This window comes from Bos mutus, chromosome 18, assembly GCF_027580195.1.
Source record: "Bos mutus isolate GX-2022 chromosome 18, NWIPB_WYAK_1.1, whole genome shotgun sequence".
Taxonomy (NCBI): domain Eukaryota; kingdom Metazoa; phylum Chordata; class Mammalia; order Artiodactyla; family Bovidae; genus Bos; species Bos mutus.
In genome coordinates, this window is record NC_091634.1 from 15,636,439 (window position 1) to 15,650,785 (window position 14,347).

Below are 14,347 nucleotides of genomic sequence, written 5' to 3' on the forward strand. Positions count from 1 at the left end.
TCTCAGGGCCTCTTCATGTGGTGTCTTCAGCAGAGTATCCAGACTTTTTAACGTAACAGTTTAAGGTCTCAACTTGAGAGAGTATTCCAAGAGATGAGGTAAAATCTACCAGTAAAATCTGGGTCCAGAAACTAGCACAGCAGTACTTCTACTATTCTACTGCTCAAAGCAGTCAGTTGACCCAGATTCATAGGGAAAGCATGTGGATTTTACTTCTTGACAGATGGAGTGTCAAATAATTTGCAGCAATTTTTACTCTGCCACAGTATTATAATTTTACAAATGAACAAATTATAGTATGGAGCAGTTAAGCATCTTGTTCAGTATAACACAAGTAGGAAAGTGATGGGCTAGAGATGACGATAAATGTCTTCCCCACATTTGTTATATTAATGAGTTTGTAGAATGAATGGAAAGATTCTCAGATCTGAGTGATGGTGGAATACATTAAATTAACACATTCTGTTAATGATATAAACCCCCTTATGCCAAGTCAGGTGCATGAATGAAGCAAAAGGGACTAATTACTACATTCACAGACTGTTCTACAACACAGGACTGACAAAGCATTCTCATATTTTTACATTATGAATTTTCAGATGATGGGTAAGGTGTGAATGTTGTCTAAAGGCCTTCTTACATTCCTTACATTCATAGGGTTTCTCACCAGAATGAATTCTCAGATGTTGAATAAGAGATGAATTAAGTCTAAAGGCTTTCCTACATTCCTTACATTCAAAAGGTTTTTCACCAGTATGAATGCTCTGATGTAGAGTAAGTTTTTGGCGCAATCTAAAGGCCTTCCCACATTCCTTACATTTATAGGGTTTCTCACCAATATGAATACTCTGATGTTGTGTAAGTTGTGAGAGTAGTCTAAAGGCCTTCCCGCATTCCTTACAGTCATAGGGTTTAACACCAATATGAATACTCTGGTGTGAAATAAGTTGTGAGTAACGACTAAAGGCCTTCCAGCATTCCTTACATTCATAAGGTTTCTCACCAGTATGAATTCTGTGATGAAGAATAAGATGATAACCACGACTAAAAGTCTTTCCACATTCCTTACATTCATAGGGCTTCTCACCAGTATGAATTCTCTGATGGAGTGTCAGTTGTTGTCGTACTCTAAAGGCCTTCCCACATTCTTTACATTCATAGGGTTTCTCCCCAGTATGAAGTTTGTGATGTACTCTAAGGCCAGACCCACACAAAAAGGCCTTCCCACATTCTTTACATTCATAGAGTTTGTCAGCAATATTAAGCTTCTGATGTCGAGTAAGATGTGCATACTGCCTAAAGGCTTTCCCACATTCTGTACATACATACGGTTTCTCACCAGTATGAATCCTCTGATGGAGAGTAAGTTGTCCACGAACTCTGAAGGCCTTCCCACATTCTTTACATACATAGGGTTTCTCACCAATATGAATTTTCTGATGTACTCTAAGTTCTGGGCCACACATGAAAGATTCCCCACATTCCTTACATTCATAGAGTTTTTCACCAGAATGAAGTCTCTGATGTCGAGTAAGATGTGCCGTCTGTCTAAATGCCATCCCACATTCCTTACATTCATAAGGTTTCTCACCAGTATGAATTCGGTGATGAAATGTAAGTTGTTGGCGGACTCTAAAGGCCTTCCCACATTCCTTACATTCATAGGGTTTCTCAACATAATGAATTCTCTGACGTGAGGAAAGAGATGAGCGTTTTTGGTAAGGGGACATTTTTTGAGATGTGATTTTCACTTGGTTGAAATATTCCTCTTGTCCTTCAAATCTTCTTTTGGACTCCCAATCATTTTTTAAAATGAAGCTCTTAAGGCCATGGTTTTTAATTCTTTGCATAATTTTCCACTGGGATAAGTTTATTTCATAAATGTCATTTTCTGAAGATAACTTCTTGATCTCATAGTTGGTCTCTAAATCTGAAAGAAAACAAGAGAGCAAACACATGGTTTTTCTTTTTCTAAAAGAAGTAAATCTGGACTTCCCTGGTAGTCCAGTGGTTAAGAATCCACCTGCCAATGCAGGGGACATGGGTACAATCACTGGTCTGGGAACTAAGATCCTGCAAGTCACAGGGCCACTAAGCTGATGTGCCACAACTACTCAGCCTGTGCTCTAGGGACTGCAAGCTGCAACTACTGAGCCTGTGTGTTGCAGCTACTAAAGCCCATGCGCCTAGAGCCTGTGCTCTGCAATAAGAGAAGCCACCACAATTGTAGCCCACTCAATGCAATGAAGAACAGCCCCCTACTCGCTGCAACTAGAGAAAGCCCCCACACAGCAATGAAGACCTAGCGCAGCAAAAAATAATTAATTTTAAAAAATATATAAACTGCAGCAGGTAATATTTTTAAAAAAGAAGTAAAATTTCTCTTGTAGAAATAAAAGACAACCAAAGTACTACCCAATGAAATTCTAAAAATTGCTACACAATTTGGAAAAAAAACAAAAAAACAAAAGGCAACACCAGTAAAATCAAAGTTCATGTAGGAAAGTAGGATTGGTGATTAAGCAAACATTTTAAATCTGTGGTTCTCATATTGAGACCATGAATCAGAATCACAAGGGAGTTTTTTACAAATATTATCATTTAGAAACCCCATGGATCAGATTCTACAGTCCTAGACAGTAATATATTTAATATTCCCCTCAGGATCATTCTGATGGAGAAAGATTAAAAATTCATACTTAAATTTTTTCAACAATTTCTCTTTATTCTTAGAATAAAATCAAACTTGTTGTTAAAAGACCTCTGCTTACCTATAATACATCACCTCAAACCACTGTTCTCTTTACTGCTACCAGGAGAAGCCACAACCCACTTCAGTATTCTTGCCTGGAGAATCCCATGGACAGAGGAGCCTGACAAGCTACAGTCCATGGGCTTGCAAAGAGCTGGACATGACTTAAGCAACTGAGCACACATGTACACACAGGCAACTTTTCAGATCTTAGAACATATTCCCACTTACTTTCAGTGTATTTTTCAGTCTGCTCTATTTCCCAAAATCTTCTGTTTGGGCTATTTGCATGGCTGACCCCTTCTCACTCTGAGGTCTTAGATTAAGTCACTCTAAGGCTGACTCTACTGACAGCATCTAAAGCTATGTCCTTATTACACAGTTGACCCTTGAAAAACATGGGTTTGAACTGCACAGGTCCACTTATACATGAACTTTTTTCAATAAATATACAAACATGTATGTGTAGAATATTGTGTACAAGACTTGTATTGAAGTGGATAGGCTATCCTTACATAGGCATAAGGTGAGTGATATTTAATACAAAATTAATGTGTTAGCTTTCTTACTGTTTTATAACTTTGTTTTCAAAGAATCACATTACTGTACACAGTGCTTCTCTCTCTTGTAATTAGAGAAACCGTATATCAGCCTACCATCACAGGTAAGTGGTTTTGTAAAAAATGTTTTCAATACATTTTATGAATATGATGGTAATACTATATGCCATAAGTTTTATGCTGATTCATTCATTACTGTATAGGCTAGGCCACTATTAAGCATTCATATCAATTATACTAGACTACCATAAAGCAATCATATTGCTGCTTCTTCATTATTGATGCATGAGTTATTATATCTGTAAATAAATATTAATTTTTTCACATTATCTTTTCATTTTAGATGTCCAGTGTTAGTAATACATTAATACCTACTGTGTTTTATATCATATAAGACAATATTGATGTAGGTTCTGACAGACAATTTATCTTATAAACAAACAACATAAACCTTTGGTATCAATAAATATAGTACAGCACTGTAAATGTATTTTCCTTTATTATTTTCTTAATATTTTCTTTTCTCAAGCTAATCTTATAAGAATATAGTATATAATATATATAACATATAAAATATGTGTTAATCAACTCTTATTGGTAAGGCTTTTGATCAACAGTAAGCTATTGGTAGTTCAGTGTGCTGCTGCTGCTAAGTCACTTCAGCCATGTCCAACTCTGTGCGACCCCATAGACGGCAGCCCACCAGGCTCCCCCATCCCTGGGATTCTCCAGGCAAGAACATTAGAGTGGGTTGCCATTTCCTTCTCCAGTACATGAAAGTGAAAAGTGAAAGTGAAGTCGCTCAGTTGTGCCCAACTCTTAGCGACCCTATGGACTGCAGCCTACCAGGCTTCTCTGCCCGTGGGATTTTCCAGGCAAGAGTACTGGAGTGGGGTGCCATTGCCTTCTCCATGGGGGTAGTCAAAAGTTATATGTAGATTTTTGCCTATGCTGGGGGTCAATATCCTAAACCTTGGGTTGTTCATACATATATATCAACATAGATCTTCTGGCGCTTACTCACCTGGACATTGTCTTCTTCCCTTCCTCACTACTTTCCAGGGCTCTTTTCCTTGTTCTAATAAGGAAATCACATCTGGTTTAGAAATGAAACATCCTGGACAGAAGGAAAGAAATATAAGGTGACATGGAATAATAATAAATTCAAAATTACTTTCATTCAGTCTTGGTTAAATTTTTAATACACTATACGTCAAATTGTAATTGATAAAGCCTTTAGAACAAAGAAAAATCAGATGATTAAAAAATATGTTAAAATTACATAAGAAATGGAGCTTATAGAGGAAAGAAAAAGGTCTTATTTTAATTTATATTCACACAAGTACTCCTTTTCTTGAAAGCAATAGTGGTTGAGAGACTGTCCTGGTTCAATCTTGCCTCTGCCATATCCCCATAGTGTGACCTTGGACAAGTTATTTCTATGCTTTATTTTCCTCACCTATAAAATAGGGATAATTATAGTACCTATCTTACATGAATGTTCACATTGCCTAGAATATATACTAAGTGGTATATCTATTTTATTAGTTATTATTTATCACTGTTATCTTAATAAGAGAAAAAAGAAGTTTCCTGAGGCATTTACTCTTTTTTTTCCTTGGGATATCCATACAACATTAAACACAATGTTCTTGGATTTTTAACTTTCAGTCATACAAGTAGGTAGAAGCGAATATGTTTATTAACAAAAAGAAAAAAGTCTGAACTATAAATAAATCCAGTTGATACAACTTACTGTTTAAAAAATTATATCTTCTTCTGATAGCCAGAGAAAAGCTAAGATACTAGTTCTAGCTATTTGGGGCTTCCCACGTGGCTCAGTGGTAAAGAATTACCTGTCAAGCAGGAGATGTGCAGGAGACATGGGTTCAGTCTCTGGGGCAGGAAGATTCCCTGCAGAAGGAAATGGCAACCCACTCCAGTATTCTTGCCTGGGAAATCCCATGGATAGAGGAGCCTGGTGGGCTGCAGTCCATGGGGTCACAAAGAGTCGGACAGAGACTTAGTGACTAAACAACTATAGAAATTCACAGAAGGATGGGGAAGATGAATATGCTTAATGAGCGTGCTCATTTCCAAACAAAAAGCTCAAACCATTCCCTTGAGAAAAGGGAGCAGATACGTAGTTTCTTAAAAAGTACTTCTAAAATTTCCAAAGAAGAAAGCTGATAGTACAGAGAACAGAGACTAAATTTCTAAAGGCAGATAAGCTTACCCAATGAGACCAAATTGCTGTAGTTCTCCAACATTACATCTCTATACAAATCCCTCTGTTCCAAATTCAGGAATTCCCACTCTTCCAGAGAGAAGTCGATGGACACATCACTGAACACCACTGATTCCTGAAATGACGAACCATATAATACAACTGAAATTAAATAAAATTTGTTTTAAGATGGAAAGAGGGAAAAAAATGAAAGAGATACTGCTGGAAACCAATCAAGCAAACAGGTTTGGGCTAGAAACCTGTAACACTGAGTTAGGAAATGAGAGTGCCTGCAGCAGAATGCCTATGGGTCCCTGACCAACTGTGTTTCTACAGATAAAGCCTTTTATATACTCTGGCATATCTTAACTACCCAAACACATATGGGAAAGGAAAAAAATTTTCTAATTAAATGAAATACTCTATATAAGCCTTCTGCCTGTTCTATGTCTCCCTCACAAATTCTCGAGAAATGTGTTCTTATACCCTTTCCTCTTAAAGAACAGATTGTTGCTTTAAAAAAAAAGATGGTTTTATCCTTTTTTTAAAAAAATTATGTATTTATTTTTGGCTACACTGGGTCTTCAGCATGGTACATGGGCTTTTTCTAGTTGTAGTGCAAGGGCATCTCTTTGTGGTGGCTTCCCTTGTTGCAGAGAACAGGCTTTACAGCACACGGCCTCAGTAGCTGTGGTGCACTGGCTTTGCTGCCCTACGGCATGTGGGTTCTTCCAAGACCAGGGATCAAACCAGTGTCCCCTGCGTCGCAAGACAGATTCTTAACCAATGGACCACCAGGGAAGCCCCGAGAACAGATTTTTTTTTTAAGTTTTCCTGGTAATTCCAGTTAGAAAAGGATCTGAATACAATTAAAGAATTTCCTCCAAGGTCATCATTGAATCAGATCATATGCATTTACCCAGTTATGACAAATTCTTTAATGAACTTAAAATTGGGTGTATGCAATGGATATGTGAGACCTAATTATTATATACTCCAATATTTTTGTCTATGCAAAATTTTTAAGGTCCTCCTCAATTCTGAGGGGGAATTGAGGCCTGCATGTGCCTGCATGATCTTCTTTTCTGTCATTTTCCATCCCTCATTGTATGCATTCCATGTTCCTAAGTTAGAGGATAATGTAGATTCTGGATACCAATAATCCAGAAATACAAAGATGTCATTCTAGACTAGCTCATCCTGTTCTAATACAAATGATGTACAGCTCTTAGGGATTTCCAGAGAAGATACTTAATGTCTCTGCATACTAGACCCAACCATAACCCTACCTAGTCCTAAAAGCTACACAAAACAAGAGGAGATCTCAGCATATACTGAAGCTGAGGTCATATGTGCATGCTCAGTCACTCATTTGTGTCTGACTCTGCAATCCTTTGGACTGTAGCCCACCAGACTCCTCTGTCCATGGGATTTTCCCAAATAAGAATACTGGAGGGGGTTGCCATTTCCTCCTTCAGGGGATCTTCCTGACCCAGGGACTGAATGGCAGGCAGATTCTTTACCACTGAGCCATCAGGGAAACCCTAGGTGCTAAGGTCAACCAACAGCAAATCTTTCCTAATTACAAAACTCAAGTTTGGAAAAATTTAGTTTTCCTATGAGCAATCAAATCAGCCCATGCTCTCTCAACTACTCAAAAGAGATGGCCAAACATCTCCTTAAAGGGACTTCATTTCTGCTTCATTGCAGTTTTTAGCAGAAGACTGAGCACATATAAGAGATGCTGAGGGACTTCCCTAGTGGTCCAGCAGCTTAGATTCCATGCTCCATGCAGGGGGCCTGGGTTTGATCCCTGCTCAGAGAATTAGATCCCACATGCTGCAACTAAAGGTCTCATGTGCTACAACTAAGACCCAGCACAGCCAAAGAAATAATACTTTAAAAAAAGAGGGATGCTGAATGATTTGTTCTATGAATACGTGAACAATAACTGGAAAAAAAGAGGACTCACAAGAAGGGCACTGTCCTATTTATTTGGCCTCATCTCTCATTGGATTTTGAGGAAATGGGTCCTTAGATGGGGCTCTGATAAGTACGAAGTTTCAGGATACATAAAAGTTCATAGGACCTTAATTTCCACAAGGTGAAAGAAACCGCAACTTACATGGGCCATGGTTTAGAAATTCAAGAACTGGTCAGTCCTCTTTGGGGTTTACTTCCCTGGAGAAGCAGAGTTCACAGAGGCCAGAGCTAAGGGGAGGGGAGAAAAAGGAGGCCATGAGATAAGATAGGCCTCAGAACTCTCAAAATGACTCAATTTAATACATTCTTTTTCTTCTCTGGACCTCCCCATCACACACACACACACACACACACACACAGAGGGAGATTTGAGGGAGTATGGACAAATCTAATCCCAACTTGTACATTTCAAGGGACCACATCATCTAAACCAGAATCTCTTCCAAAGTTTCACAAATCTGCTTAAATAGATACAAAGAGAGAAATTCATAGGATCATCTCTAGCAGCCATTTGGTTCAGTTCAGTCGCTTAGTCATATCCAAAACTTTGTAACCCCACGGACTGCAGCACACCAGGTTTCCCTGTCCATCACCAACTTCCAGAGCCCACTAAAACTCACGTCCATCATGTCAGTGATGCCATCCAACCATCTCATCCTCTGTCGTCCCCTTTTCCTCCCGCCTTCAATCTTTCCCAGCATCAGGGTCTTTTCCAATTGACAAACTACTGCACTGGCAGCCCTGCCTGCCTGCTATCAGAACAATAACTTCCAGAATCCACTGGGCTCATCACTATTTTCTTTTTTTTTTTTTAGAAGGGGTGCTGGGGGGCTGCTCCCCTTTTATTAGTGACAGGTTTCTCTCAAGGGAGTGTAGCACCCCTCTCATCACTATTTTCAATCAGAATCATCTACATTGCTTCCTGTGTGACTTCATTTGTCATTCTCTTTCTTACAACCTAGGGTGAAAAGGTGTGGATTCATTTTCTCAGCAGTTACATAATAGCATATCTATGTATCAAGAATTTTCACAAGGAAATGAAGTAAAGGCATCCAAATTGGAAAGGAAGAATAAAACTACCTCTATTTGTCAACAAAATATTATATATAGAAAATCCTAAAGACGCTACCAAAAACTGCTAGAACTAATAAAAGAATTCAGTAAAGCTGCAGGCTACAAAATTAACATATAAAAGTCAGTTGTGAGACTTCCTTGGTGGTCCAGTGGTTAAGAATCCACCTGCCAATGCAGGGGTGGTTCAATCCCTGGTCCGGGAAGATTGCACTTGCCATGGGGCAACTAAGCCTGTGTGCCACAACTACCAAAGCCCACATGCCCATGTTCCACAACAAAAGAAATCACTGCGGTAAGCCCATGTACGACAACTAGAGAGTAGCCCCCACTTGCCACAACTAGGGAAAGCCTGAACACAGCAGTGAAGACCCAGCACAGTCAAAAATAAATAAATTAAAAAAAAATCCATTCTGTATTTCTACTAATAATGAACTATAAGAAAGACAAACTAAGAAATAATCACATTTATAATTTTATGAAAAGATAAATGGAGGTTAGAGACCTATACACTAAAAACTCTAAGACACTGGTAAAAGAAACTGAAGATAACACAAATAAAAAGATATTCTATGCTCACAGATTATAAGAAAATTGTTAAAATGTCCATACTACCCAGAATAATCTATAGATTAAATGCAACCTCTTATCAAAATTCCACTGGACTATTCTGTGGAATAAGAACAAACAACCCTAAAATCTACATGGAACAACAAAAGCCCCAAAACAGCCAAAGCAATCTTGAGAAAAAACAAAGCTGGAGGTATCCTGCTTCCTGATTTTAAACTATATTACAAATGACCCAATCAAAAAATGGGCCAAAGAACTAAATAGACATTTCTCCAAAGAAGACATACAGATGGCTAACAAACACATGAAAAGATGCTCAACATTATCAGAGAAATGCAAATCAAAACCACTATGAGGTACCATTTCATGCCAGTCAGAATGGCTGTGATCCAAAAGTCTACAAGCAATAAATGCTGGAGAGGGTGTGGAGAAAAGGGAACCCTCTTACACTGCTGGTGGGAATGCAAACTAGTACAGCCACTGTGGCGAACAGTGTGGAGATTCCTTAAAAAAATGGAAATAGAACTGCCTTATGATCCAGCAATCCCACTGCTGGGCATACACACCGAGGAAACCAGAAGGGAAAGAGACACGTGTACCCCAATGTTCATCGCAGCACTGTTTATAATAGCCAGGACATGGAAGCAACCTAGATGTCCATCAGCAGATGAATGGATAAGAAAGCTGTGGTACATATACACAATGGAATATTACTCAGCCATTAAAAAGAATATATTTGAATCAGTTCTAATGAGGTGGATGAAACTGGAGCCTATTATACAGAGTGAAGTAAGCCAGAAAAAAAAACATCAATACAGTATACTAACACATATATATGGAATTTAGAAAGATGGTAACAATAACCCTGTGTACGAGACAGCAAAAGAGACACTGATGTATAGAACAGTCTTATGGACTCTGTTGGAGAGGGAGAGGGTGGGGAGATTTGGGAGAATGGCATTGAAACATGTATAATATCATGTATGAAACGAGTTGCCAGTCCAGGTTTGATGCACAATACTGGATGCTTGGGGCTGGTGCACTGGGACGACCCAGAGGGACGGTATGGGGAGGGAGGAGGGAGGAGGGTTCAGGATGGGGAACACATGTATACCTGTGGCAGATTCATTTCGATATTTGGCAAAACTAATACAATATTGTAAAGTTTAAAAATAAAATAAAATTAAAAAAATAAATAAGTAAATAAACTATATTATAAAGCAATAGTAATCAAAACAATATGATATTGCACCCCAAAACTAGACATATAGGTTGATGGAATAGAATAGGCAGCTCAGAAACACACAAAGAGATATATGCAAGGAAGTTCTTCAAAGAATAATTTATAATAAAAAGAATACCAAACAATAGTCAACAAGCTAAATACATTATGTTCCATTATATGATAGCATACTATACAATTATTAATAATAATGATACTGGTTCATATTAATTAATGAAGAAAGTTATCTATGATAAACTGCCAAGTACATTAAGCAGACTAAACAGAACATGTACAATGTTGGGAGGTGACTGACTCTCATAGGTTTTATTGGCTGGATCCAGGATGCGAATCTAATCTCTGACAGTTATCAACCAGGAAGGAGGCTTTGGACATGTTACTTAATTTTCAGTGCCTCTGCTTCCTCACAGACAAACTGGAGAATAATAACAGTATCTATCTTATAGGGTTGTTGTTAACTGTTAATATAATAAAGAACTTAAAATGGCTTATTATAAACAATGAATAAAATGAAAAACATGACATGTCCATTCTATTTATTAAATAAAATCATCTTTAATACTTTTCATTGCAATTTAAATTTTTTGATAAATTATCTTTAATAATACCAGAATACCCTTTTTTTCTTTACTAGTAAATTTTTTTGAGATTTTTCACAACTGCTTTTTCTTAGAGTATCAGTAAAGTTTAGAACTAGGTTTAAGAATGTTATTTTTCTTAAGTAACAGTATTAGAAAACATGGATGTCTCCACAATCCTAAAACGTGTAAATTCTCACAAGGGGAAGTATCTGCCACATGGATATATGCACACAGGCACTGAAAGTGTTAGTCACTCAGCTGTGTCCGATCTTTGCGACCCCGTGGACTGTAGCCCTGCCAGGCTCCTCTGTCCATGTGACTGTCCAGGCAAGAATACTGGAGTGGGTTGCCTTTCACTTCTCCAGGGGATCTTCCCGGCCCAGGGAATGAACCTGGATCTCCTGCATTGTAGGCAGACCCTTTACAGTCTGAGTAACTAGGGGAGCACCTACAGGCACTAGGGACGGGATATCAAGTTAAGGTACAGATCATACTGAGGAGAAGGAAGCAAATGTTCCCAGGTCCTAAAAAATAAAAATGCATCTCACAGAACAAAAGGAAACACCCACTAGCCTCGACCTTGACTTCTAGGTGGGCAACAGCAATTCGTTTCTCCTCGTCAACACAGCCCTTCTCTTAGTTTGACAAGATGGGGGAAGAAGGGAATCTTAAGACAGGCCTTTTTCAGAGCCCAGCTCATCCAGGATGAATAGGGCAAGCCATGACCACATATGTCCCCACCACCCACCACCCACCATGCCCGGAGTGAAGTGAAGTCGCTCAGTCGTGTCCGACTCTTTGCGACCCCATGGACAGTAGCCTACCAGGCTCCGCGGTCCATGGGATTTTCCAGGCAAAAATACTGGAGTGGGTTGCCATTTCCTTCTCCAGGGGCTCTTCCCAACCCAGGGATCGAACCCGGGTCTCCTGCATTGCAGACAGACGCTTTACCGTCTGAGCCAAGTGTAAAAATACTAACCCTTCCGAGGATTAGAGAAAAGCCAGGGTAACGGGTGTGCTGGACTGGAATCGAACTTTAGAGAGGAATTCTGCAGTTCTGAAACCTACAGTTGGAAGGTTTGGACCTGTCTGCGAAAGCGTAGGTGGGTGGGTCAGTGAGTGAGTGTCCGTCCGGGCGCGCCCGCCCGAGGATGCAGTGTGGCGGGGTATGTGGGTGTGTGCGTGTGTGTCCGCGCGCGCCCGCCCGATGATGTAGTGCGGCGGGGATACTCCCAGGAGCCAACCTGGGGGCACGTTCAGTTCTAACATTCTTATCCCAAGATGGTTCAAGCCTTTTCGCTGGGAGTCTTTTCTCTGGATCTCAAATATCTGACGGGGGGCCATTACTCTAAGGCTGATAGAAAATTTCAGCTGTGACTCTGGGGTCGGAGTCACACAGTCCACCTCAACCTCCGGTCACACAAGAGGCTCTGAACCCGATTAAGTCACACAAACGCAAATCTACTAGTTCCGGCCTCACAACTGCACAGTCCCGATGACACACCCCGGTTCAGTCACGCCCACAAACATCAGCACACCGTTATACCACCGCGGTTCTCACGCACACTCGCGGCTTGAGGTGCAGGGTTTCAGACACTTCGAGGTGCTGCAGCGCTTACCTTCCCTATCCTCATTCCCGGGCCGCAAAGGCTTTCCTACCGATGGCCGGAACAAACGTTCTGAGCCAGAACTGGTCACCTGGGACGCCGAACCCCTCTCACGGTGATGCTAGTGGAAGAGAGGGCGAGACAGCTCCGGTCAGTACCCAGCCCCGGGGCCTAACGGGCCGCGCGCAGAGGTTGTTGGGAGCTCCGGCAGCACGCACTGAGTGCGCAGGCGCGGTGGAGCCCCAGAGGGCGGGGCCTCAGTGAGTGAGCTGATTTGAGTGAGAAGTGTCGTGTCGATGGAGCCGGAGAGCCGGTTGGTACCCAGCGAGGGTGGGGTTCTCAGCTCTTTGTCCTGAGGAAGTCGCGGCAGGGCTTGGAGCTGGGCCGGGACGAACGACTGGCACAATAAAGGGGGATGATGTGCGTGCATAAATAGAAATCTCCGTGGGGCAAACCAAGGAGGTCTGTGACCGAGGACCGCGCTTGTGTATCTATCTTTGGAGTAGTTCTGGATGCGATTTTTTCATTGAATGTGACTTGTGTTTGAGATGGAGCGACTGCGGGGATTGGAATGCGGCTTAAAGAAGATTTTAGGACTGGAATTGTGTCGAGTGGTGTGGGACTAAGAATGTGGGGACCTGTGATAGTGGGACTTACTGTGAGAGTGCCTGAGGTTGCATTTCTGTGCACGTGTCTGTAATGTGACTCGGTTTTGATAGATTTGTTTCTCTTGGGCCTTCTTTACAGACCGTGGATGTGAGTCATTCAATGTGTGTCTGAGAAACGACATGCCTGATTATGTGGTCAGTGTGTGTGCTTCTGGTATGTTCTTGCAGGATTGTGAGGAGGTGGCTGTCTGCATGATTGGATGTGACCAACAGCCTCATTCTTCTCAGCTCTGAAATAAATGTCGCATCTTCAAGGAGCATCAGCTTCACTGAAGGATTTTTCTGGGAAATTATTTTATATTTAATCAGGTTTATTAGGGAGAAAAATGCAAATAAGCATTACCTATTTTACAGTATATCCCACTTACACAGAGTGTTTAAAAGTAACTTGAAATAATTCTTTTCCTGTGCCATCAATAAATTCTGTAATTAATTATAACCCAGCAAATATATAAAAATCCATAAGCAAGAGAAAAAGGAGTGAAAAAGGAAAGCTCCATTTTATAGGAGGATGCCAGCTAATAAGTTTGTTTTACAAGACTGTGAACTCTGCTTCAAACACATTTACAATATTTAGTTTTGATGAGGATTTTGTATAGCATGGTGTCTTTAAGTTCATTTTATTGCCTTCTCTCATGTCACCTATCACCTGCAGTTAGGGAAGATAGTGACATTGTTAAAATGAACACATCTTCATGACATGAAGGCTAGCCATTGGTGGGGTAATATTTTAACACAGTTTATCAGGCAATACTGAGTTTTCTTTGAAATCAGTCTCTGATTTTTTTCCTTAGGCTTAATGTTTGCCTTGCCTGATGGTGACCAGCTAGCAGAGCCTCTCTTCTTTAAAGAGCCTTGACACTCACCGTGTCACTTGCATTGGTGGAAAAAAGGTACCCAGGGAATAGGTTTTCCAAAGCAGGGCAATAGCTGGGTGGATGAGTAATTACAAAAGACATGCTGGCAGCTTGTATGCATTCTCAAATGCATTTCTACTGGGGTGAGGGCTTAAAGCCTGTGTGGTTTCTGGGTCCTTATCCAGGGAGTTGTTGTTCAGTAGCTAAGTCGTGTCTGACTCTGCGACC

General features: G+C 40.4%; 1 protein-coding gene across 1 annotated transcript in view; it reads right to left on the reverse strand.

Annotated features, from left to right (window-relative positions):
• Positions 1 to 572: 572 nt before the first annotated feature.
• Positions 573 to 14,347, reverse strand: part of LOC102283639 (zinc finger protein 420) — a 48,147-nt gene continuing 34,372 nt past the window's right edge. Inside the window, exons 8-12 of the mRNA XM_070386750.1 lie at positions 12,753 to 12,991; positions 12,607 to 12,637; positions 5,549 to 5,675; positions 4,337 to 4,429; positions 573 to 1,930 (exon numbers count right to left, since the gene is read on the reverse strand). Of these exons, the coding sequence (XP_070242851.1) occupies positions 573 to 1,930; positions 4,337 to 4,429; positions 5,549 to 5,675; positions 12,607 to 12,637; positions 12,753 to 12,991 (1,848 nt within the window). The remainder of the gene's footprint in view (positions 1,931 to 4,336; positions 4,430 to 5,548; positions 5,676 to 12,606; positions 12,638 to 12,752; positions 12,992 to 14,347) is intronic.